At 35.4% G+C, this 27,600-nt stretch overlaps 1 protein-coding gene across 1 annotated transcript in view; it reads right to left on the bottom strand.

Moving 5' to 3' along the window:
• Chmp2b (charged multivesicular body protein 2B) overlaps nt 1-26,681 on the bottom strand; it is a 34,347-nt gene extending 7,666 nt beyond the window's left edge. Inside the window, exons 1-3 of the mRNA XM_004857906.4 lie at nt 22,817-26,681; nt 8,420-8,511; nt 4,710-4,904 (exon numbers count right to left, since the gene is read on the bottom strand). Coding sequence (XP_004857963.1) covers nt 4,710-4,904; nt 8,420-8,511; nt 22,817-22,850 — 321 coding nt within the window. The 5' untranslated portion in view covers nt 22,851-26,681. The remainder of the gene's footprint in view (nt 1-4,709; nt 4,905-8,419; nt 8,512-22,816) is intronic.
• Between the last annotated feature and the right edge of the window lie 919 nt (nt 26,682-27,600).

Here is a 27,600-nt window from a genome sequence, read left to right as displayed (position 1 = left end):
TGCGAGGCAGGCGGTAGAACCACTGAGCTAAAACCCTGGCCCATAAACACTCTTTTTATATCCCATCACTATAAATGAAAATTTATATTTGTTTTAAATTATATTACTTTAATTGGAGCTTATAGTACTGTAATAATACTAACAACAATAATGATGAGGATGATGAGAGAAGCTATTATGTAATCATATTTTAAGACAGACACTGTTCTAAGCATTTACATGTACTAATAATATTAAAGTTAATTGCTATTTATTTTTTATTTTATTTACTTATTTATTTTTGTATTAAATTCTTTTATTGGTACATTGTAGGTATACAACACAATTACATTTCTCATTGGGAATTGTACCTTTACATAATGCATCTTGGTTCTTAAGTTAATTGCTATTTAAAACTGACAAAAACTTTACATTCTAGGTACTACCACTTTCCTTATATTACAAAAGGAGAATGAAGACAGAAAGGCTAAATCTTTGCTGAGTTAACACATTTCTAAGACAATTAAGATTCCAATACAGACAGCTCTTCATCAGGTATCTTTGCTTAACCTATCCCTTCCACAAAATTTCAAAATGAGTAATCTCATAGCCTGTCTTTGTGATCTTCAGATATGATCTTTCCTCAAAACAGATATTTAGTTCTATCTGTAAGACCAAAAACAGAAGATGAAATTTTTCCCAGTAATTGTGTACTTTTCACTGTACCATGATTAAGATCCATTAAGTAAATTGAGAAAATTTACTCTAAAACTCTGTATTCTTTAACACACATAATGTGTTACTACATTTTTTTTTACCTCATAAGATGGAAACATTTTTTTCCTGTGTGCTTTACAATATAAAAACCAGTTATAAGGGATCCTCATTATTTGTGAATTCCTTATCTGTGAATTTGCCTACTTGATAAAATTTATTTATAAACTCAAATCAGTACTTGCTATGCTTGCTTTATTTCTCATTGGTAACATAAGCACAGCAGCAAAACTAAATCCCTCAATATGAATGTTTTAAACAAGATGAGGTCCTGATTTGTATCCTGGCTTTCATGTAAATGAATGTCATTGTCACAGTCGATCTAGGGCACATTTTTCTCATTTTTTTCAGTGATTTTACTGTTCACAATGGTCACCAAGCATAGCAGTAATGTGCTGCCTAAAGTTTCAACTGGAAGAAACCACAATGTGCCTTACAGAGAAAATATAAATTAGACAGGCTCTGTTTAGGCATGAGATATACTGTTACTGGCCATGAGCTCAATGTTAATAAATCAATTTTACAAATACAGTGGTACCTCAGTTCACAAAGGCTTCTTTCTGTAAACAATTCAGTTCACAAACAGAAATTCAGCCATTCCCAAACTCCGCATCAGGTGAAAAACACAAATGCAGCCATCTTCCCTAGAATCGTGGAACAAATTAAGTTCATGAACCAAGGTACCACTGTATGTATATTAAATATGGTATCTTTAAACAGAAACACATAAAGACAAGGGTAGGTGAAACTGATAGATGAAAATGTTGTGAACTATGCCTCAAAAAAATCTAACCCTGCATTTCTCACAGGAACATTGGTACGATATTTGCTATTTCATTGTTCCCAACTTCATAGAACATAACTCCTATTAAAAAAAACAAAAATATACTATACCATCACTATGATATAGATCTGGATGCCCTGCAAAAGCCTATGTGACTGATGCTACTGGGCAGGGTGGTCTGTTTAGAGGCAGGACACTGGGGGTACGACCTGGAAGGGTATATCTCCCTCCCTGGCTTCTCCTTTCTCTCTTTGTTTCCTAGCCACCATGATATGAGCAGCTTTCCTTAACCCAGGTCCTTTCATCATGCCATTTGTGCCTTGGAACCTACCAATCACGGTCTAAAACCTCTAAGACTGTGAGCCAAAATAAACCTCTCTTCCCTTTAATCTATCAATGTTGGATATTGTGTCTCAGTGATGAAAAAGTGACTAATCCAGGTTTGGGTACTGATGATGGTATTATTGCCATGAATATACTTAACCACATGGTTTAAAATCCTATGGAACTGGTTTGTAGAAGGAGCTAGAAATTTTTGGAGATATTAGCCTAAGAAGCCATAAAATGGCCACCTTGATGGTAGATTCTGGTTGGAGCACAAAAGATCTGAATGCTGATAGAAATGCAGACAATAAAGGCCAGGGTCCAGAGGTTTGAGTTGGGAACAAGCACTCCACTAGAAGCTGACAAAAGATCACGTATGCTATACTCTGGCAGAAAATTTGTCTACACTTTGCTCATGTCCTGAGATTTTAGGGAGACTAAGATTATGGAAGGTGGACTAATTAATTTGGTAGCGGAAATTTCAAGGCAGCCCAACATACAGGGTACGGCATGAGTACTGATTGTTGCTTTTACCTGTCTACCATTAGAATCAAAACCAAAAGGCAGAGCTGAAAAATGTGAAAAATTTTTGTTTTGGCCAAAAAGGAGGCACATGTAAATGTGGGGCATACAAGCTGCGGGGGAGGTCTTTGTTGCTGAAAAGATTAGCATTAAAAAGAAGCCATTACTTTGTAACAGGACAACAGAAAGATGGCTCAAGGGCTTTTCAGGAATCAGTAATACCACATTCTTCCCAGGCTCAAAAATGCAAAAGTAAAACTTTGCTTTCAGAAGACATCCCTGGGGAGCCCAGCTCATTGAGGACAATTAGGAAAAAGTCTTCAGGACTTTGGCCACCCAGGCAACCAGAGGCTATCTAAGCGATGATTCAAGGGGGGCTGTTTACTGTTCAAACTGGTGTCAGATATTGGTGTCATCATGTTTTACAGACATGCAAAATGCAAAAGTTGTAGGGTCAGGAAGGCTTCCATGCAGAATTCAGAAGAATGTCTTAAGGGTCAGGCAGTGTTCTGAGAGGGCAGAGTGTGAAGAGTGTATAAGAGTGAAGCCAAAGTTGCAATGGAGATGCGACAAAGGTGAGATATCTGCTGAGGAAGGCAACAGGAAATGAGTGAAGCTGGCCCAAGAAAGAGGCTATGAGGGCTGCAAGCAGCTATGCCACAGGGCTGTGGCTTCCTGATCCCTCTGGAATTCACATCTTATCACAACTTGCTCCAGGTGCTGGACACAGAGCTATAGGATTTAACGTTTTCCCTGGTGAGTTTTAGCCTTACTTTGGTACCATTGCTTTCTATCACCCTATTTCTCCCTTTTACAATAGGAATGTTACTGTGTCATTCTATAGGGGCAATATTTAACTTTCATTTTGATTTCTTTTTAATTTTTTATATTTTTGAGAAAGCATTCCAAGTTGGCCTTGAACTTACTATGTAGGCCAGAGTGGCCTCAAACTCATGGTGATCCTCCTGCTTCAGCCTTTTGAGTATTGGGATTATAGGTGTTTACCACCAGGCTTACCTTCTTTTTAAATTTTACACAGGCTCAGAGCTAAGAGTTTGCCTTGAGTCTCACAGGAGATCTTAGACTTGGACTTTTCAATAATGCTTAACTCTTTAAGATTTTGATGGCACACAGGGACAGACTAAATGCATTTTGCATAATGAGATTGACATTAGTCTTTTGGGGCCTAGGGATGGAATATTTGGATCTGGTGGGCCCCCTTAAAAGCACCATGTAAGTGATGAGTTTATAGCTAACTTCCTATTAGGAGGTAGGGCATGAATAGCTTCTTCCACCCAGGCTCTTCCATGTTATTTTTGCCTTAAAGCCTACAAACCATGAACTGTAACTTCTGAAACTGTGAACTAAAAACAAATCTCTCCTTTAAATTGTGGATGTCAGGTATTAAAACTTCATGATGAGAAAGTTAATAAGACAACTATTTTTCAAATACTTTTCTCTATGAAATTTTTCCCTTTTGCTTTTATTCACATTCTCTCTTTCCTACATTTAATGCTTAGTGATATTGTGAAGACCAAAGTCTACAAAGTTTTCTCGATCACCTATTCAAAGATCTGTGTAGTTCAACCAAGCGTAGCACAGACTGATGTATAGCAATTACTCATTCAGATTTATCTTAAGCAACCCTCCCAAATTGACTTGTAAAAATACTTGGAGGAGGGCCAGGAATATAGCTCAGTGGTGCTGCACCATCCTGGCAAGCGCAGGGTCCTGAGTTCGATCCCTGGTACCAAAAATAATAAAAAATAAAAATGTGTAGAGGCAGGGCCTTTATTTTAAACCCTTTTGACCAAAATACATGATCTACATCAAGGAATTCATTATTTATTGATTGAAAGGCACAGATTACTCTAAATTCTATGGTAAAAACACAAGAGAGAGAAAGAGACACTAAGTTAAATGTAAGCTCCTAAAAATATTGCATGCTTCTGAAAATATTTATGTCCTGACACATATATACAAACACATTAATTAAAATTATCACCCGTAATAATCAGATATAACTTCATAAAATAAGTCTAAAAATCATGTGACAATTTATAGAAAAAGTAAACAGTTTTAAGTCAATTTTGTAAACTCAGATGTGATGTGTGATCTTGGGAAAATAGAAATATTCTTCTATATTAAAACATATCAATAAAGAATCTAGGCACACTTACCTGGGTTATCTGGTATTAAAACTCATTTTACTAAAAATTAAGATTCTGTACCACATATTTACCAGAAGGCACTTTTAAATCTGATTCATTTATAGTTAAGTATCTTTCGTAACATAATAAAACCACATAAAAAGGCCCTCACTTACCTTTGCTGTGGTAGACATTGCTCCAGCCATCTTCATCTGAGAATTCATCACCTTTGTTTGTGTAGACATAGAAGTCACTTTTGAACTTACTGCAAAAGTTCTTGTTTTCTGTTTTCGCAGATGTACAAGCTGTTTGGCTAAAACCCTACAAGCTTCTTTATTACCAATCTTGGCCATTTTCTTAATTTCTAATTCCTAAGAGAGGAATAAAATTACTGAAAGTCTTCAATGATTTCAGAAGAACAGATCTAACATATAAATGAAATACATATTTTCTCTTTAAAACAGACTACTATAAAGTCATAAAGAGTAACTGAAGACTGTTTATTCTACATGGAAAAGAAAGAAAAAGCACGTGTGTTGCAGCAGGCATACAGAGCCCTCTCTGTTAGCAAGTGAGCCAAGTCACCCCAGCATTGTCCCACCAGTAGAGCACTGGGTAACAGCACAGTGTTGGCACTTTGCGATAAATAAGTGGGTTCCTGGGTGGCAGTTTGGGCACTCAGTCTCTAAAAGGTTCTCCATCACTGGTATAGGAAGTGCTAGATAATTTTTAAAAGTTAAGAAAAAAAAGTTGCAAATTATAAAGATGTAAAGATTTATTTATTCATGATGACATGATTATGTAGAAATCCCAAGCAATCTACAAAAAGGCTAGAAGAGTAATGAGTTTAGGAAGGTTACAAGATTCAAGATGAACATACAAAACTTTAGGTATCTCTATATACATTAGCCAAAAAACTCACAAATCAAATTTCTTCTTAAAAGGACATATCGAATAAAAATTATTAAATATTTAGGGTAAATATGACAAAGGAAGCACAAAACTTACATATTTATAAGAACAAAGCATGGCTAAGAAAAATCAAATAAGATCTAGGTAAATGGGTAAATACATAAGATGTTCATAGATTGGAAGACTTCTTACTGTTAAGATGTAAATTCTTCCCAAAGGATGTACATATTTAATGTAATCTAAATCAAAAATCTAATCCTTTTACTAGAAGCTGACAGGCTTATTCTAAAGTGCATACAAAATGTGAAGAACCTAAAACAGCCTAAACACTTATGGGGGAAAAAAGTACACAATTGAATGATTAAAATTTTTTACCTTTAAGTTTTACTATCAAGTAAAAATTTAAAAAAGCAGTTTGGTATTAGCTTAAGTATAAGTCAAATAGGTCCAGGAATTTAGCTCAGTGAAGCCGCTTGCCTTTCAAGTGCAAGGTCCTGAATTCAATCCCCAGTACCAGAAAAAGAAAGAAGTCAAATAGATTAATGAAATAGTATAGAGCCCAGAAAATATGCCCATACACACTAGACAACTGATTTTCTACAAAAATGAGAAGGAGAAGGTATCAACAACAAATTATGTTGGAGCAACTTAATTTCCATATGTGGAAACTGAAGTTGTTCCCTGATTTGATACCATGGTAAAAATTCAATATGACTCACAGTTTTAAATTTAAGAACTAAAAGTATACTAGCTCTAAAAGAAAACAGAAAGTATTAGTGACTTTGGGTTACGCTAAGATTTCTGAGAGCACTAAAAGTATCAGCCACAGAAGAAAATATACTAATAAACTTATACTACATAAAAATTTTAAAAATTCAATGAACAAAACAAAAAAACTCCCTCCTCAAAAATTACTTAGAAAAATAAAAGACAAAGCCAAGAACTTGGAAAGAATATTTGTAAAACATATATCAGTACTTAATAAAGCACTTATTTCCACAATATATAAAATAAAACAAGTTGATGAAAAATATACATAAAATATTTAAAGATACACTTTGACAAAGAAGACATGTAAGTGGAAAATAGTTACACGAAAGATGCTCAATATCATTAGTGATTTGGAAAATGTAATTTAAAATGAAAATCTACTAAGCACCCAATGGAATGACTACAATTAGTAAACTCCAAGTATGTAGAAAAACTATAATTGTCATGCATTGCTACTAGAAAAAGAAAACATTTAAAAAATTGTTTAGCACTTGCTTATATGATTAAATACAGACGTACCTTATGACCAAGTAATCTCACTCTGATTGTACACAAAAGAAATCAAAATGTGTTTGCATGAAAACTTCATTTGAATGTATATATAAATCTTTTTTTTCAAAAAAACCAAAACTCAGAACTCAAATGTCCTCTGGTCAAAAAATGGATAAATTGTGAACAGGCACAGAACAAAATAACATTCATAAATAAAAATTAATACTGACGCAACAGTATTGAGTAACCTCAAAATAATTATGCTAAAAGAAGTTAAGTAAGGAAGAGTTCATATTGGATTTCTGTAATGGTCTAAATTTGAAGGGTCCTCCAATGACTCATAAATTGAGGGTTTGATCATCAATACAGTAATTTTCAGAGATGGGGCCTAGAGAGAGAATTGGGTCATGAAGGCACTGACTTTATCGATTAATCCACTGGTGAGTTCATAGCAGATGGGTTATTAGATGGAACCTAGTAGGAGACAGTAGATTAAAGAGGGTATGTCTTTTAGAGTATATCTTGTCTCAGATTCTTTTCCCTTTCTCAGAAATGAGTTCCATAGCTGCCATGAGGTGAGCAGGTTTCCTCCACTACTGCTTTTCTACCATGTTTCTGACTTTGTGTTGGTTGACAATGAACCGAAACTGAGTCAAAATAAACTTTTTCTTCTTTAAGTTGTATATATTAGGTATTTTGTCCCAGCAATGAAAAGCTCACTAGCACAATTCCATTTTCATGAAATTCTAACAAAGTAAATTCATCTACAATGACAAATCAGTATTTGACTCACTGAAAAAAGAGGTGATAGGGAGGGATGGTAGGAAGGATTTCAAAAGGCATAAGAAAACTTTTGGAGATGATGACAATGTTCATTACCTTACTACAGTAGATTTCAAGTATTCATTTGTATACTTCAATATGTGTAATTTATTGCGAGTCAGTTACACCTCAATAATTCTGCTTTTACTTTGTAAATAGGGGTGGAGGGGTTGAAGGGAGGACAGGGAAATGGGGAAAAGATAAGAACCAAGATACATCATGTAAAGATACAAGTTCCCAATGATGAATGTAAATGTATTGTATATCTAAAATGTACCAATAAAAGAATTTAAGAAGAAAAAAAGTAATTCTGCTCTTAAAAAGATCTGAAGCAGCATAAATTTTAAAAATAGCTTAAAGAATATTTAAGATGAACCAGACCAGCCTATTAAAACAAGCTCATTGTCATAGACACATCTTTCAAATATCAAGTAAGAAACCTATGATACCCTAAGATACCTTTAATTCTTTTTATAGCCCTCTCTTGGCTTCCATGACTATTTTATGTTTGTTAGTAATAAGGAGGTAATTTTAAGAAATACTTCTTCCTAGACACTGATGATTTTCAAAATCAGGAATAATTCAATTAATCAGCAAAATATACAGAATTCTGATAAAAGTCAGCATAACGAGACAATAAAGGTAAGTAGAAAACTCAAGGGCCAGGGATTTAGCTCAGTGGTTCCGGCGCCTGCCTCGCAAGTGCAAGGTCCTGAGTTCGATCTCTGGTACCAAAAAAAAAAAAAAAGAAAACTCAGAAAAGCATTATATGCCATGTCTTATTTAATTCACTCATCACCTGTCATGCATCATTTTCCTAGTTAGCTAATTATTCCAACTGTAATTTCCAAATTTGAAAAGTTAAATTGAAATTTAATGTTCCACTCACCAGCTGTTTTTCTTGTTTCTCTAAAGCTGCTCGATCTCTGATTATGGCCCTCTGTGTACCTCGTAACTCTCGATTCTGTTCCTTTATTACATCTAAGAGAATCACAAAAGAAACTTATATTTATGGATGTGAAATATTCTTTCACCCCATTTAAAACACTGAACTAAGAGACCACAACAAAAAAGAAAACTTGATTAATATATTAAAATATTTTTCATTCAATTTAATATACTAAAAAGTCACATATTAAAACACGAATTATAAATATTGAGAGAACTGAATTGACAATTCAATATAAAGAATTGAGAAAAGAGAAGTACAAATATGCCACAGTTGAAGTTTAACCAGAAACATATATTACACATCACAATAAAATATTTCCTCAGAGAATTCATTAGCATACAATTTTACATGACATATATCTCACACACACACACGCGCGCGCACACACTTTTCACCTCTCCTTACTCCAGTAATACATGAATTGGAGAAAAGAAGGAAGGTCATATATTTTATTAAATATTTTTTTCCTACAGTAAGTCATAATGGACAAAAACAGACCCACCAATAAGGTAGGTATGGATTTAAATTGGATCTCTGCTGCTTGATTATTACACAATTATATTTTTAACAAATTAGTTAATGTTTGTTACTCATTAAATAGGAATTATTCTAAGGAGTATATAACATTAAAAACACCCTGATATACTGTAAGTATCTGCTCAAACATAATGTTTCTGTAATTTATCTTAATTCATTTAGATTCTTTATTGCTACCTTTTGAAAAATGAAAATATTATCCTAGGCTTGAGAGATGTAATTTTAGTTAGTTGTCACTATACAGAGATATCTTTAAAAATGACAAATATCAACCTTAATTTTTGCTAACACTCATCACTTTTTGACAGGAATCTTGCTAAGTGCTTTATATATATGACATAATTTGATGTTTATAATAATTCTATAAAGTTACTTCTATTATTTTATATATAACAAAATTGAGTTGTAGGAAAGTTAAGAAATTTGCCTATGTTACGTTGGTAGCAAGCAATAACAGCAGATTTGGACTCAAGCATTCTGTCTCTTGAATTAGTAATCTTAATTGCTTCACCAGAGTATTTTTTTAATAAAAAGGGAGATTAGAAACAACAACAATAGAAAGACAAATCTCTTCACCAAATGGCACTGGAATAATTAGATTTTCTCATGGAAAATACCTCAGATATGTCAAATAAAGGAGCTGACATTGTAAAATTCTTAGAAGAATAAAAGAGTAAATGGTTGTGATCTGGGACTTTGCAATGTATTCTTAGAACAATGAAAGCACAAGGAACAAAAGACATAAAATGCATAAACTGGATTTCATAAAAATTAAAACATTTAGGGCCGGGGATTTAGCTCTGTGGTTTAGCCGCCTGCTGAGCAAGTGCAAGGACCAGAGTTCAATCCCTGGTACAAAAAACAAAAAAAAAGATTAAAACATTTGGGCAGCAAAGGACATCATCAAGTGAAAAGACAACCTACAACTGTGAGAAAATACATACAAGACATATATCTGATAAAAGCCTGATACACAGAATATGTAAACAACTATAACTCAAGAACAAAAGACAACCAACTTTCAAAGGGGCAAAGAGCTTGAGAAGACATTTCTCCAAGGAAGATAAGAATTGATAAACATATTTTTAAAAATATAAACATAATTAGTCATTATGACATACCACTTTACATCCACTAGAACAGCAATAATAAAAAAGAGAAAGAACAACTGCTGATGAATGTGTGAAGACTGGATCCCTTGTACATTGTTAGGTAACAGTTTGTTGATCCTTTGAACAGTTAAACATAGGGTTGGAGATATACAACAGTGTTAAAGCATTTGCCTTGCATACATGAGACCTGGCTTACTTTCCCAGCACCATAAAAACAAGTTAAACAAAATTACCATATGACGCAGCCACTCTATTCCTAGATATTTATCCAAAGGAACTGAAACACATGAAACAAAATCCAATACAAACAAATGGGATTAAACTAAAAATCTTCTGCACAGCAAAAGAAACAACAACAGAATGAAGAGAAAACCAATAGAAGAAAAAAATATTTATAAATTATGTATCTGACAGGGAACTGATATCCAGAATATATAAGGAACTCCAAAAACTCAATAGCAAAAGTAAATATAAATAAAAAATAGGGAATAGACCTAAAAAAACACCTCAAAAACATATACAAATGGCCAACAGGTATGTGAAAAAAATGCTCAACGTCAGTAATTATTAGCAGGGAAATGCAAATTTAATCTGGAATGAGATATCAGTTCACCCCAATAAGAGTGGTTATTATCGGTAAGACTAGACATAACTACTGGTGAACATGTAGAGAAAATGGAAGCCTTATATATTACTAGCAGGAATGTAAATTAGTACAGATAGTGTGGAAAACAGTATAGAAGTTCTGCAAAAAAATTAAAAATAGAATTAATGTATGAACTAGGACTCTGAGTATATAGTCAAAGGAAACAAAATCAGTATGCCAAAGAGACATATGCATTTCCAAGTTTACTGTAGCACTATTCACAACAGCCATGAAAATAAAACAATCTAAGTGTCTATCAAATGATGAATGGATTTTAAAAAATGTGATATGCACACAATGAAATACTATTCACCCATATAAAAGAATGGAATTCTGTCATTTGGAACAACATGGAAAGAATTAGAGTAAAAGTGAAAGAAACCAGGCACAGAAAGTCAAGTACCACATGATCTCCCTTTTCTGGAATCTAAACTTTTTTTTTCTGGTACCAGGGATCGAACTCAGGACCTTGCACTTGTGAGGCAGGCATGACACCATTGAGCTAAATCCCTGGCCCTGGAATACAAAAATTTTGTTCCTCATGGAGATTGAGAATGTGACAAGAGGTGGGAAAAGGTTGATTAATGCCTACTAAGTTACAGTTATATAGGCACAAGAAGTCACTGTGTGCTATGAACATTAAGTTGACTATAGATAAGAATAATTTACTGTATGTTTCAAAAAACTAACAGGAAAGTTTTCACCTAAAGAAATGATATGTTTGAGGAGGCAGATATATTCAACTTTATTTGAATGTTACCTAGCACACAATGTATTGAAATCATCACATAGTACTTCATTAATATGCACAATTTTTATGTATCAGTAAAAATAAACTTTAAAAATATTGAAACAGGAGCTTAAATATGTGTACATAAATATTTATAGCACTATTCACATTGAAACAAGCTGAAAGGCCATGAATCTAGATGGACAGATGAACAATCTGTAGTATATATACACAATGGAATACTACTGAGCTAGCCAAACAAAACATACAATATGGATGAACCTCAAACACATTATGCAAAGTACAAGAGATCAGATATGAAAGATCACAAATTATGACTACACAGTATTTATATGAAATACCATATTCAGAATAGGTAAATCTGTAAGAACAAAAAGCAGTCATAGCTAGCCCTCCATTGTGAATGTACTAAAAGCTAATGACTATTCACTTCAAAATAGCTGATGATATATGAATTTCTCTACAACAAAACAAGGAAGTCAGTATTTATCTTTATTAAAATAAATTATAAATCATAACTATCATACAGTATCATAGTTATACTTATTTAATAGTTACTAGAGTTTTATTCTTGATAAAATCAAATCAACTACAAGGTTTTCTGAATATAAGCTAAAATAAGATGCCAGAGCTCCTGTATCTTATATTCTGTATAAGACATCTATTTTCTCTCGTTTACCATGTTTTTCAATTTCATTATATTGACAAGCCTTTAGTGTTCATGATTTACTATGGATGCATTCTATATGTAGCTTAAGTAGAAAAACTGGAAACCATAGTTTAGAGAAGGCAAATATCCGCTGTATCCTCTGATGGCTCACTAAATAAAGTCACAAAGATTTAACAAGAGAAAAGGCATACCGATATACTCATGTGCAAAACTTGGTAAAAATCACAGCACAAGGAAAAATATATAAGACCATGATTATCCACTTAGCTCCAAATTACTTAGAAATTGTTTAATACAAGAAAATGCCTTGCTAGTGTTTAAGAGGGGAATGTATTATAGGTTATTCCCCACATTTATTATGTAAAGAATCTTTTTTAAAAAAATTTATTAATTGGGGCCAGGGATTTAGTTTAGTGGTTCCGCTGCCTGCCTCACAAGCACAAGGTCCCAAGTTCGATCCCGGGTACCAAAAAAAAAAAAATTATTAACACTTCCTAGATACCAGTGTTTCATGGAGGGAGCATTGGTTAGGATTCTAATATAGAACAAAATGATGTATTAGTTTGATTGTGTTAAATAAATACTGTAGGGGGGTCTTTCCACAATGTTTCTTAGAGCCAGGTGACCATGGACTGATTCATCTGTAATCATGAGCAAAATTAAACTTCTCCTTCAAATTGTGGAGTGTGGTATAGTGCCCCAGCAGTGGAAGGCTAATAAAGTAGGCAAATGTGATTTTAAAAAATTGATCTTTCTCATGGGTTTCTGTCACAAAAGGTGTAAAATTCTGGGAGTGTCCTGAGTGACAGGAATGCCTTTTATGCTTTCAGAATCCTTTTTCCACCACACCTAAGTTTATGCTAATATGGGGACAGGGGATTCACAGTATAAAGAAGGGACCAGTTATTAGAAAGACCAAACATTTGACTTTAAGCCTCACCTCTCCCCTGTACCTCTGGGATAGGAAGATCCTGAAGACTGGGTTATAAATTATTAACCAAAGAGATTCAGAAGTTCTTAACTGGTGAAAACATTAATGTGTTAGGAAGGTGATACCCAAAGAGGGCATGGAAGCTCTATGCCCCTTCCTTCATATCTATGTATCTCAACCATTTGTTCCTGTGTAATATTCTTTATAATAAGTCAGAAATAGTAAATGAAACACGTTCCTGATTTCTAAGAGTTATTCTAGCAAATTATCAACCCTGACATGTGAACTGTAGGATCACTTGGGTCAAAAATTCAGGTGACAAACTGGGACTTGCAAGTGGCATCTGAAGTGGGACAGTCCCATGAGACTGAGGTTTAACCTTAGAATTGTGGATAGTATCAGAAATTAAAATGTGTTATTAGTGTCCAAGAATTAAAATGTATTCAGCTGGTGTCCAAGAATCAGAGAGAGTACAGAGTAGAAATGTTACCAAAACAAAAGTATGATGCCAAACCAAACAGGAAATCTGACCATAGCAGTTTGATTCCACTTTTCTTAATTTTATTTAACTATGTATATATTAACTGTCACTGTATATTATGGAAGAAAAAATAAAGAAAATTAACTACTGTATATTCCACAGCCCCATAGCTGTTAATAAGACCTATTAATATTTAAACAGTTCCAAGCTATAAACTCAAAGAACCTAATGTTACATACTAAAACACAATGACAACACTTTAAAACATATTATGGTAAGTAGGGAAAGACAGTAAAACATCTTCTTTTACAGGAAAAAACAAGTATAGCCTATAAAACAAACAAATTATTCTTTATTTTTTTAAAGCAATCCTTATGTTAAACTCACATGTAATGGTTGGTTTTCTAATAATTCAGAATAAATAACATCAATAAGGTTGAGAGATTTTTAGCACTTTTAAGCCCAGGTTTATTTTCCATTAGATTTATTTCCTACTAGGTCTGATTTCATCCCAAGAATACAAGCTCTTCAAGTGTAGGAAATATATATGCAAAGAAAAAAAAAATCTGAGATGCCCTAAATTTAATTACAAGGGCTAGAGGATGAAGGGGAGTAGAAATGAGAGCGTTTAATGAACAACAAAATAACAAAAGATTGCTTCGCATTCTTGAATGTTAAAATTTTAATTTAAATCCCATTCCTACTTCCTAGATAACACTGCACCCTGCTTATAACTCCAACCAATTTAAAAGCAACAATTACTTATGGAAAGTCTTCCTATCCCACAGCTTTCCCTGACTCATATTATCCCAACCCTCTTATCTAAAGCCAATACAAAATGATTATGCTTTCGTTACCCAAATTTTCTTTATAAAAATACTGCTCCCTCTAACCAGGGACCATTTCCAACTGCTATGTAGCCCAGCAAGTGGAAGGTGCAGAAACCTGTCCCACGACCTGGTCCTTTTCCATCTAGCATCTCTAAGGGCTAAAAAACCATTTTATTTCAGTGATTCCTTGGTTTAACAACATATGTTTGTCTGTTTGTCTATATCCTTGTTTTATTTCATAACAAATACTATTATTTAGTAGTTATTTAAGTGAGTACAAACATATATATTGAAATGTAAAAAGATTCAACTAATAGGCATATTCAACATGTTCCTTTGAAATGTAAATAAAATCTATTCACTATCAAGAAAGATGACTGATTAGTAGTAGTAAAATCTAAGCTATGATACATATCTTTCTACCATGGAAGCACTGATCATTAAATTAATCTGCTAATTCCCTTATAATTTTCTGCTTGTAACAGAAGCCATTACATTCCAAATTATCCTTTGGAAGGTTTTGTCCCTTTCTTTGTGTTCAAGGTTACTTCCCCTGCCCATGCCTCTTGCAAGGATTGAATCGCTTCCTTTTCTGCTTGGCATACTAAATTCTAAGGAGAAACCATACCTAAACAATTAGAATGATAACTGATAAATAAGCTTTCTTTAAATTTATAGAACGCAGAATGTCTGGTAATTTTAAAATATCAGTATGTGTATTATCCTTCCTTGAGTTTTAAATCCTATGCACCAACTAATAAAAGACAAAATATGAAAATGACTATGAGGTTTAACTTTCACAAAAGTAACTTGTCTGTTTAAAGAAAATATAGGAAATAGCCTCAGGAGGTCAAGGTCAACTGTGATGCTTTGGCAAAACAATAAAAGGAGATAGAGTATATGCCCTGGACACTAATGATCTGCTCAGTATGTAGCTTTCCTGACCACTGTCTCACTTCATCTCCCTTCCCTTCCTATAAAACTCCTCTTGTAGACCCGAAGTCCCCAAGATGAAGCTTTGAGGATAGCCTTTCCATCTTCTCAAACCCGTTCCTGAATAAACCGGATTTCCCCCCTACCGACTCTAGGATCCTGAGTATTGGCTTCTGAACACTGAGCAGCTTCTACCTGGGTCCAATAATATGCTTTCCCCTATTTACAATCTGAGTCAAGCCAATGAGAGAAACATACACAGGGAACTGTTAACACCGAGAAGAGATGGAGCACTTGGTATCTGTCCATATTCTACTTTAGTCCAAAAAAAAAAAAAAAAAAAAAGCTCATAATTTTTAAAAGAATTATATTCTCACACTGCATCTACCTTATGGAACTACAGTGAAGCACTTCACAGCAAGTGGTAATAGAAAACTTTCAAACTGTGAAAATGTCAATGGTAGATGGATCTGATACAGCATGCTCAGACACTACTCATTTAGTGATAAACAAAGGACCTGGAGGCTGCCCTTCCCAACACACTCTCCTAGCCTATGCCCAGTATAACACAGAGAAGGCCACCTAGGCAAGCTTCATTTTGGGCATTAAATATCCATCTCAAGGTTTTTAAGGTCTTATGCTAGAAATGCCCAGGCCTGCACTGGAATGACAAGTTCAGAGATTTAGGCCTTACACATTAAAAGACATAGACTAGAAAGGTCTTTCTGCCTCCTTTGGTTCTAAGTCAATTAGGTTTATTTGTTTATAAAGAGAAAAGTCAAACTATAAAATGTAAAAACAAAACACAAAGGGTCTAGCAGGTGTCCCAGCCTTAGCTCAGTAGAATTCTCTACTGAGATTTGAGGTCAAACCCCAAGTTGGATGATAACTTATTTCCCCATACCCTCTTTACTTATATACAATTTGCACATTTGAGGATTAAGAAAAAAGTAATTATCAGCTATAAATATGAGCATTCATTAATTTGTAATTAAGATAGTTCAACGTACCTTTCTTTCAGGGAAAGGGAGGAGGCTTGTCTCAAGCTTTCAGCACAGTTCAAGATTAGTCTCAGGAGCGCTGAGACACATCAGGTATATCATACCACCTACAGGTATTCAACCTGGCAACAGAAGTGCTTTACCATAAACCATGTTCTGTGATTTATTATAAACTCACAGGGGACTATTCAATCTAACAATGTTTCTTCCTTTTAAATGAATCTCTGTGGGAAAAATCATTTTATTTCTGCAATTTTACTTCCTATCAAAGTTATCCTGATTCTAACCATACCATGAATTGAGTTAGAAATATAAAATGTTCCTACATCTTGCTGTATAAGAAGTTTCTACTTTAGACTTCACTTGTCATCTTTACAGCAGCTGGTATCTGTAAATTGGGGGCATCAAGGTACCATCATTAGCATACACAAACTTTAATTATAACTACAGTTAGAAAAAAAGCCTTGAGGGAATATGAGTTTAGCTAAACCAGGCTCATTGGAGCTCATCAATGAACAAGAAAGTGGAAAGGGGTCCTGGCTATGTGAAGATGTAGCTACTTCTTGGATTGATAAAGAAAAAAAGCTGTGCAAAAATGCTAAAAACTGAAAAGCTAGAGAGTATGGAATATTAAAAGTGAGTACCTAGAAAATGCTAGCTCTGAAACCAGACTTGTACACAGGCAGTAGTAAGATGATAGAAGATGAGTAAGAAGGAATCAGAATTTGATAAGCAAACCAAATTTGTTTCTCAGGTTTTAAAAATAGTTTAACAGAAACTCGGAGAACATATCCACTTAATTAACAAGTTTTAATAGGGAGCAAGGAAAAAAACAACTATAACAACTATGGGAAACAAAACAATGAGTACCTTAAAGTCAAAGGACAATCAAGAAATAAGTCAGAGTTGAAAAAGAGCACTTATCTGCTCAGAGAATGAGGTGAAATACTAAAGAAAGAGTGGGAGAGTCAAGCCCTATGGCAGTCTAAGAGAAAAAAACTTGATTTTTGGTTGTCCTTGTTCTTTTTTTCCTACTAGTAGGTCTCAAAAACCATTCAACCTCTGAGGAACTAATTCAAAGGAAGTTATTATTAAAATGTTAGTGTTTTCAGAGCTGAAAAAAGGTTTTCAGATCAGCATGTGTTGGTACACTTTTAAGTCTCTTTTGGTCTTAAGTGATATCATTGGGATGGAGAAACAAAAAGGGAAGAAATTTTCCTACAGAAATTTCTGTTCTAAAAGTACAGAAAATTTTTGTCAAAAAAAAAGCTCTGAAGAGCATACTATGCTTCTGAATCTTTTTCTTTGGTGTGCCAAGAACGTAGGGGTAAACAGAAAAGAAAATGTGAGTTTTTAAATATTCAGAATAATAAAGCATTAACATGACACACATTATTCCAGGGAGGATCTGGATGCCATACATACCAACATAAAAATGTTATATTTTATCCTGGAAGAAGGAAAAAACCATCCTACAAGGTGTGGATTATATAGACAGCAAATTTTATTTCCCCTTAATGCCTCAGAAATCTGGAACCACAACTGACTTCTTGATGAGAGATTTATTCCAACTTAGTCAAAACCATACAGACTCTGGACAACAAGCATATACGATTATCAGCCCAATGATGCAAAGACCAAGAATCTTTGTTCCTTTTCTATGTATCTGTCAAATTATCTACAGACATACACTCAGACTCACAGTAGATGGCAATAATAAAGACTTCAGGCTGGGGATTTAGCTCAGTGCTTTCATCGCCTGCTGTGCAAGCGCAAGGACCTGAGTTTGATCCCCATACCAAAAATAAATAAATAAATAAATAAATAAATAAATAAATAAAAAGACTTCAATAAGCTCTGGATACCTAGTAGCTTCCACTACTAAACAAATGGAGCAAAAACTATTTTTGAGGGGTGCAGTCTCAAAATTATAAACAAGTGCAGAGACATTTTAATATATTCTTTTTAAAAACATTTTAATATATTCTAAAACTCAAGTTAATATGGAATGTAGGAAAAAATAAGCATAATCCCACTTTGGAAATTTATAGATAGATTTCTCTATAGAAGAATTGATTTTGGTTCTAGTGAATGCACAGGAACACAGGCAGTGTGGTACACAGTTTTAGGTGGTATCACGAGAAGACTTCCTGGAAAGGAAAAGACAAGTTAACTAGAGTAAAGGAAAATTCTAGACATAGGGCATCATAAGAACAATGCATCAGGGTGAAAAAGAGTATGATATATAGCATAATGATGAATAGAAAAGCATTACTGCTGGATAAAATATCCAGAGACATGGCTAGAAAGGACAATAGCCAGATCAAAGACAGCATGCATGCATTATTAAAAATTCATCTTTGATACTGCTGGTATCAGATTCAATGAAAAGGTTTACATTGAGGAACAGCATAGTCATTTTGGGGTTTTAGGCTCATCAATCACACAACCAATAAGAATCTAAGAGCTATGAAGCTTTAGGAAAGAAAAGCTGAAAGATGATATAGTAAAGTAATGGCAAACTCTTTAGAGCTTTCAATGATAACAAACAGCCAGCTGCAGCACATGTGTGATGGGTTCGCCACCAGTGCTTTAGTACATTGCAAATAAATAGGTTGTGAATTACACCAATGAGTTGCACCACAAAGAGGAAGACCGTACGTGTCATATATTTTAAGCACCAAAAAAAAAAAGCAAGATTTGGTAATTAGTGACTTTCTAATTAGTCGAAGTTAGAGAACAAAAATCAAGGGCTGCCAACACCAGAAGAAAACTCTTGGATGGAACTGATTTAAAGATGATGAATTATACTTGGGATCTCTAAGTGCTTTAAGACATTTACACACAGATACTCAGCAAATTGTTGTCTTAAAAATTCTAGAGATAGAAACTTGGGATACATTAGTACTTAAACTGTAAAGGTAAAAGCAGGTAAAGGATTGTGCAGATAGCCCAAGAAAAACACTATAAAAAAGAAAAAAAAACCTGAAAGAACAAAAAGGAGTGGCCAGAGAAATTTGAGGAAAATTAAGAGTGTTATGTCATAAAGATGAAAGAGAATTTCAAAGAAGAAATTATTGTCATGATCAAATATAAAACATAGCTCTAAGAGATGACTCTAAAAAATGGCCACAGGATCTGATGTTCTAGGTGACACTGGTTATTAAGCAAGATCTCATTCCATGACAAGCAAAACAAACTGTTGAAGAACAGAAGATGGAGGGGTGTCTGAGAAATAAAATGGAGATAAGACACATCACTATTCCTTCAAAAGACTGCACAATGATTCCTAAGAAATGCTAGGGTCTAGGGAAGGTCAGGAAAATGAGGCTATTTATAGTCCTTCACCACAGAACTTAAAGTTCTGTCACTAATTCCAGGACAAAAGTCTGGTATAGAGACAAAAGATAAATAATGAATACAGAATCCCATGAACTTAAAAAGATTATCAAATTAAGCCATGCTATGGGATTTATCTCTAATAAGAAAATAAGAACAATGAAAACTTAAAGGGATAAGGCCTTAGCTCTGCCACTTAGTACCTTTATGGCTTGGGGCAAGTTACTTCTTTTCCTCTCTGTTTCCCCATCTATAAAACTGTATTTGTCTTTAGGTTTTATGAGAAGATAATGTATGAAAAATTCTTAGCACAGTACTAGCTTAGAATAGACCTCGCTTATCTTCATTGAGGATATCAGACAAAAATTATAAAATGCTTAAAGAACTTCTTTTTTTGCAATGCCAGGGATCAAACCCAGGGCCTATAACAAACCAGGAAAGGGCTCTACCTCTGAACTACATCTCCAGCACTGGAACTTCACTTTTTAAAAGGCATGGATAGCTGTGCATTTATGGTAAGTCCTCATCATATCCTGATTTACAGGTTCTTTTTTAGCTTTAATAAATAGTTCCATGGGGGGGGGGCTATAGATAAACATATTACACTACATATATGTATCTTACAAGTCAGTAGAAGGGAAAATAAGTACTTAACTATTATTTCAAATTGGAAAAAATTGCCCTGAGATATACACCTCTCATTAATTTCTGTAACAAACTCCACACTACAGAGACTTGTTCATCTTTGTGTCAAAAATGAATTAAACATAACTTGGAATAGTAATAAGAGCTGTAATGTTGTCTCGCTTTTTAATTTACACATGCAGCAGTCTTTAATGATACAGTATATAACTCTCTCAGCCATTCTAAAGAGACAAAAAGATTCAATTATTTCCCAGATCTATAAGCAGTTAGATATTTCCCTTATATATCAGAATTTCATTACTGCTGGAACAGATAAAAAACCAGCATACAGTAAAGATCTTATGATCGATAATCAACATGCCCAAGAATCTGAGAGAAATGCATAAAAATACATGAAATTTCATAATATATAGCCTCATTACTGCTAAGACGACTGCTGTCACTTTTAAACAAAACAACAAACCTTCCTTTTAATAAAACAAGGAGTAAAAACATCAATAAAGCTCTGTGTTAAAATAAGGAAAATACTGTACAGATCTGATGTGACTAAGATGTGAGCAAATGACTTGCATTGATAATTTAAGAAAACATCAAATATTGCTTCCTGGTAGTTACAGTAAATGCACATGGTGGTCAAATTTACATACAGAAATTTTACACATAAATCTTGAATTCAGGGGCACAGTTGACAGCAAAAGTCCTTAAGACTTTTTTCACAAATATGTCTACTCAGCAAAAATATTTCTCTTGAAAAGATTAACCCAACTGCAAATGAATATACAGTTAATTATCCTCACTGCACATCTTCATTGTCATTTTTCTCTCTGTCCTCTACACTTCAAGTACAATAGTTACCTGATTTCCAAAAGCGCCAGGAAACACAGACCTGAGATTTATGTCTGAAAATATCAGATAAATAGTAAGCAATTAAAACTAGCTTGGTAGTTTGAATTTTACAGTTTAAAAGAAATCCAATTTATATCAAAGTAAGATGAAACCATTTTTTTGTTTAGTAAATTCTCACTATATAATACTAATCAAGAAAAAAAATCATTTTGTATATTGAATACAAAACTTAAGTACTAAGAAAATAAACCTTCTTCCCTCTGGAGTACCAGATAGGAACAGAGTGATAATATTGGTACTGAGGCACTGAAAAAAGCAAAATGCCATATCAGAGATTAACAGCATTCTCAAAAAACACACATAAAATCTTTTTGATATAACTATATTACATTATATACAAAGTGAGTAGCTCTTCCGGGTATTGCAAATGATACTTCTCAAATAGTAAAAAGTCAGCATACAAACAAACAAAAAAAATTCAATGACTCAGAATAAGTAAAAAAGCATTATGCTGTGTGATAAATTAGGGACAAAACAGCATTATATACTGAAATGAAGGGTATAAGTAACAGTATAAAGACGATGCCTTTGTTATCCTCCCCAAAATAATTTTGCTGGCATTGGAACAGTCAACACAAAGGAACGAAGGAGTTATCCCCAAGTCAGGGGTGAGCACTGTTTTGTACCAACTGCCTTGCTTCTCCTGCTCCTTTTGTGGCAGGATTAGATTCTTAAAAAGAGGTGATTCTTTGGTTGAACCAGGAACAATCTCGACTCAACATGCAATGGAAATGGATTTTTAAATAACTGGAATGAATTTAATACCTGGTAGTCAATGAAAATATTCAATCTAATCAGTGTTACATAAACGTACATTAAGGCATTGCATAGGAATACCACAAAAGTTGTACATCTCAGTACATTCACTTTTTTAAATGTCTGAAACCATACAAGTATCTTTAACATGTAAACTTCTATGCAAATAATACATACCACATCTCTTACTTTAGCAAAAGATAACCATAACAAGGTAAAATCCATTATGAAAAATAAACCAGGCACTTCCCTTAGATTCTTTTTCTTTTTCTACTGGAGTGAATCAAGAAATATTTGTTTCACATCTCCACTGACGGTGTGTTCCTAAAAAGACAACCAGCCCAGACCTAAGGTCATTTTGTGACTGGAGTCTCCTATCCTTCCCCTCACCGAAACACACAGGTTTCCGGTTCGGAGGCCTGGAAGTAATACATCTCCAAACCAAGGGAACAACAAACCAAGAAAAGGAAATCAACTAGAAATTCATTAAATCACCAAGTCTACTAACACTCAAGGGTCATAAGTAACCTGCCTCCTCAAAATGCTCGGTGTCCCGCCAGAGAAAAAACTGAGGTGAAGGGGTGGGAGGGGTGCTATTAGGGGGAAGAACCCAGAGGGCCCAGGTGCGGGGGTCCAGGGCACAGGGAAGCAGAGAAGTGACGCAGCCAGGGCGGTCACCTGTGGGGCCACTTGATCCAGCCCCGCCCCAGAGACCGCAGCCAGAATCTCAATCCGAAGCCCCCAAAAGTCCAGGGAAACGCAGAACTGGGCCCTGTCAATCCGGCCTGACACTCACCGTCCACGGTTTTCTTCTTGAAGAGAGACGCCATGGTCAGGGACCGCGCCCGGGCGGCCCGGCTCGGCCCGGTTCGGGCCGAAACTGGGAAAGAAGAGGAGGAAAAGGACAGGCCTTTAGGGGGTTCGAGGGGACAGAGAAGATGGGCAGGAGGAAGAGGGAAGTGTCTCCAGACAGGCACGGAGGGCGTGTATCCGGGAGGCCACCGCAGTCAGTCGCCGGGCGCTCAGGTGACCGGGAACTAAGACACTTTTTGGAGAAGTCACTTCTAGGTGGCGCCTGCGCGTTCTGCGCGCACGCATGCGCACTACGGCCCTGAAGCCGCTGCCGCTGCCCTCACTTCCCCGGCTGCCCGCTCCGTCCGCCTGCTTGGTCGCTGCAGTCAGAGATCCTGGCTTTCTGGGTTAGAAGAGCGTGGGATGCCATAGGCAGTGGCCGAGGCTTCGGTACTACAGTTCCGTGCTGACTGCAAACACATATAAGCTTTGCTTAGCGCTTTCCTCCTTGACCTGGGGGCCGCTGGAATTAAGGGTCCCCAGGTCCTCGGAAAAGTGAGTCGTCCCGCAACCGCCTGGACTCACTATGAGTTGATTTGTCACCGTCCCGTTGTTGCTGTAGGTATTAATGCTTTCTTAGGTGAAGAAGAAATGTGTGGTGACAATGCAGAGTTCGGTGCACCACGGTTGTCCGTGAAGTTCACGCCCTTTTTACCTCACTGCCTGGCCCCGGGACCTCCCCGCGTGGCCCTCGAGAACCCTGGGTCCTAGCGTTCATTCCCGGCCGCCGGGACCCGAGCTCCGACCGCCGGTGTGGGGCTCCGGGCCGTGGTGACTGGCGTTGGGAACAGCTCGGGGGAAAGGCATGGGGAGCAAGGTTCTAATCCAATACTTTTCTTGGCTGGAAGCATAAGTAAAGTTCATACATAATTTGTATGCACGCCAAAATGTCTCTAACGCTATTCCTGATTTCTTGTAATTGCTCAAGAATGTGACACAACTGTATATTGGTATTTGATACGGAAAAAATCGTATTAAAGGAAAAACAATGAATTAAAGAATTCTTGCATGTCAAAATATAAATATGGATAATACGATCATGTATATGTTTATTCATACATATCTCTTTTTCAATGTATTATTTCACTATTTAGAAGCTTAAATTTTCTCTGAACTTGTTTTCCTCCCAATGTACTGCTTAGCAACACTGCCTTCCACAGGATAAAAATAAAAGCCGTGCCTGGGGATGTAGTTTAGTGGTGAGTGCTTAGCATGCATAAGCCCTAGGTTTGATTTTTAGTGTCAAAATATAATAACAGTAACAGCATTTTGGAATAGATATGATTTTTGATATGGAAGACATGCTAATACTAATATTAGTATTATTTATACCTGTATTTATGAGTCATGTCTCAGGAATTTTTAAGTATTTGAGATCATCAGACTTTGACTTCCCCTTCTTTTTCCTTGGTAAGATACCGAGTAGCCACTGACAACCCTACTGCTGCTGCTGCTGCTACTAAAATTTAGACAAGAGCCTGCTCAAGAAAACTTTCTCAGAATGACAGTAGTATCGAAGGTGTAATTGTCTTACTTCTCCTCAAGTTATTCAAATATTGTGGGAAGGTAAAGTAAGGAAACAGAAGAAAATGTAACCAAGAAAACACGTAAGACAGTCAGTACATACAAGGCCTGGCCTCTCCTAGAGTAAGTACTGAGACAAAAAGGCAGGTTAGCCCTGGTGCCTTGTAATGAATGGTTTAGAGCTGTGCTTCAGTGCATGAGAGGCAATAAGCTGTTATGTGTGTATAGGAATCTTTCTCCCTGCTGCACTCACCCTTGTTTTATTATTCCTACATGATCCCCCCCACTGACCCAATTGTAACAGTTGGGAAAATGCCAAAATACTTAGCAGCAACCATATGGAAGACTCTCCAAAAGTGCACAGCAGGAGCTAAAGACAGGGCTTGTTCATTACAATAAAGATAAAATAGAAATATGTAGCACTTACTCTTCACTCAAATAGCTTGATTCCCCATATTTTGAAGCAGGCTGATTACCAGCTGATATGCACCAGTCTGGCTGGATTCCTTTCAGATTAGTTGATGGCCAAACTCTACCAGTACATATTTTGCATAACATCTCTTAATGCAAAGGGCATGTTGAATTTAAATATACCCGAGATTCAAGGCATCAAGAAGCTGTAAACTAGTATGCACTACTGTATTCAAAACCACCATTGTCACTCAAAAATTCACTGAACCAGCAAGATACATAAAGGATAGAAAAAATTTAATTTTGTTCTTCTAAAATCTTATTAAAAATATCAAACTAATATCCCATGATTGTGTCTTTGTGACCCTAAAGTCTTCCATGTTCCACAGTGAAAAATATGTATTACATAGCTAAGGACACATATGCTATATGTTGGGGAGATACTAGTGAAAAAACAAATACAGTCTCTTTCTGCTTTTACTTCTGTCTTAGTTACATTTCTCTCATTGCTGAGACAAAATACCTGACACTCAAAATTAAAGGAGGAAAGATTTATTTGGCTCAGTTTGTAAACATTTCAGTCCATAATCGACTGGCTCCAAGGCAGGGTGGCATGGCAGACAAACATCACAAGACAAACAGTGCAGGCAGGTAGAAGGTAGCTAAGCAACAAGGGACAGCCACAGCTCTTTCTATCCCTTATATCATATCCAAGTTACTTAAGGCAGGTAACACTCACACCCTTAATCCTAGTGCCCTTCATCCTAGCATTGCACCATGGATCAATTCCAGCCTCACATACTTTAGATCCAGCCACCTCTGAGAAAGGCCCACCCATGACCACATGAGGCTAGAGGGGCCATAACACCTTCCTACCAGTTTTTCTCTTTTCTCACTCACATGTCCATCATGACTCAGTAAAAGGAAGTAGTTCTTAAAACCAAAGGTATTCATTCCAATATGAGACATGGGCTGTCTGAAGCAGTGAGTGCAAGTCTGAAGTGTTCAAGGAGTAGGTTTTGTAGACAGGATTCCTTTGAACAATCATAACCTTGATTAGAATATCTAATGTTCCTTTAAAATCTGAAATTGTATTGTGAATAAAAGAGGCCTAATACCTTGATGCCTGATGCTTCACACCCTACAGATACCACTACCAAATCTTATTTGCTTTACTTTTGAATATATGGTGGAAAATCACATAGCATTTCACCACTTTGAATCATCCCAATTCATGTAGCTTTCATCTCTCTTTCATTTATTTACCACATCTCTTGTTTTCCTGCTTCCATTCTTACCTACCGCATTCTTATTTCAACATAGCAGAAATATCCTCTTAAATTGAGAATTGGATCTTGTTATTCTGCTTCTCAAAAAGAGGACAATATATTCTCAATTCATATGTCTGAAACCACACACACACCTACCCACCCACCCTTGTCCTAGTAATTAAATTTCAGTTATGCATTCATTAAATGTCCAAATTTTCAGCATTAGGTTACCATCTTGATTTTTCCCTTCATGATTTCCACCCAGGTTGAACACAATTGTTTAGATAGGATAATAGTATTCTGCAATGTATTACCACTCTTGTTCTGTACATTGTAATTTTGATAACACACTGTGTGGTTACTTTAGCAGTTTTGAAACAGTTAAGTACAGTTAAGTACAAGTTTTAGCATATTAGTAAACAAATTCATATTTAATCTTTTCTAATCCTATCCTTCATTAGTGGATAATTTTAATCCAAATATAGAACTTTTTGTTCATCATCTAGAAAGACATGCATCTTTGTGTTGATTTACTTACGAACACTTTGAGGCATTGTAGCTATCTATAAATTTATTTGTATTAAACAATAAAGATTTTTTTAAAACTTTCCTTTTTTAAGTCCGTTGTGAGGTTTTTTTGTAATATTTAGGGAGACAACAAAGTGTTCTATCGATGTATTGGTATAATATGTCTATGTTATATGCATATTCTATCAGTTATAGTGACCAGAAAATTAAAACATGAATTGACTTGCCAAATTCATTCTTGGGGAAATAAGATTCATTATAAATGTTCAAGATTTTCTTTTCAAGCATTAATATATTTTAATCCTCTAATGCTGCTTTCTGGAGTATTTTATAGCATAATTTCCTCTTTTTTGAAAACTGAAGTATTTCCCATTTTCCAGTCTTTTGGTGTCTTCACATATAATGTGAACAGATTCTGTTTTCTTCTGTGCTGGCTCTTGATGGTTGCATGTATATCAGGTTCAGCAACTGTGTAGCTGTTAGACCTGGAGTGAGTCACTGAAACTCTCCATGTTTGTTTCATCACGTCTGAGATAGGGTAACATTAGTACTGCCTTTATACAACCATTGCAAGGATTACATGAGCTAATATAAGAAACTCAAAATAGTGTCTAATATATAGTGTCTTAGTTCATTTGTGCTGCTGCAAAAAATACCGTAGAGTAAGTAATTTATAAAGAGTACAAATTTATGCCTCACAGTTGTACAGGTTGGGAAGTCAAACATCCAGGCCTTAGCATGTTATGGATTGTATCTAGATGTGCCCCAAAGTCTCATCTGGTCTTGGTGGGGTATTTTGGAGGTGGCCAGATTTAGGATGTGTGAATGTGAATTAAGGTTGTGATACTGGGATTAAGGGTGTGTGATAATTAAATGGGTTTACCATAGATATGGGTATGGATAAAGGAAGCCCTGTCCTGGGTGTGGGTGGCAGAAATCAATAGGTTTATAGCCTGGATGGAATATAAAAAGAGAGGAAAGGTAGGCTTGCTGT

Source organism: Heterocephalus glaber, unplaced genomic scaffold (assembly GCF_053883595.1).
Source record: "Heterocephalus glaber isolate CG9 unplaced genomic scaffold, H.glaber_assembly_v1.0 deba00000122, whole genome shotgun sequence".
In the NCBI taxonomy this organism is placed as follows: Eukaryota; Metazoa; Chordata; class Mammalia; order Rodentia; family Bathyergidae; genus Heterocephalus; species Heterocephalus glaber.
This window is presented reverse-complemented; position numbering and strand designations above follow the sequence as displayed.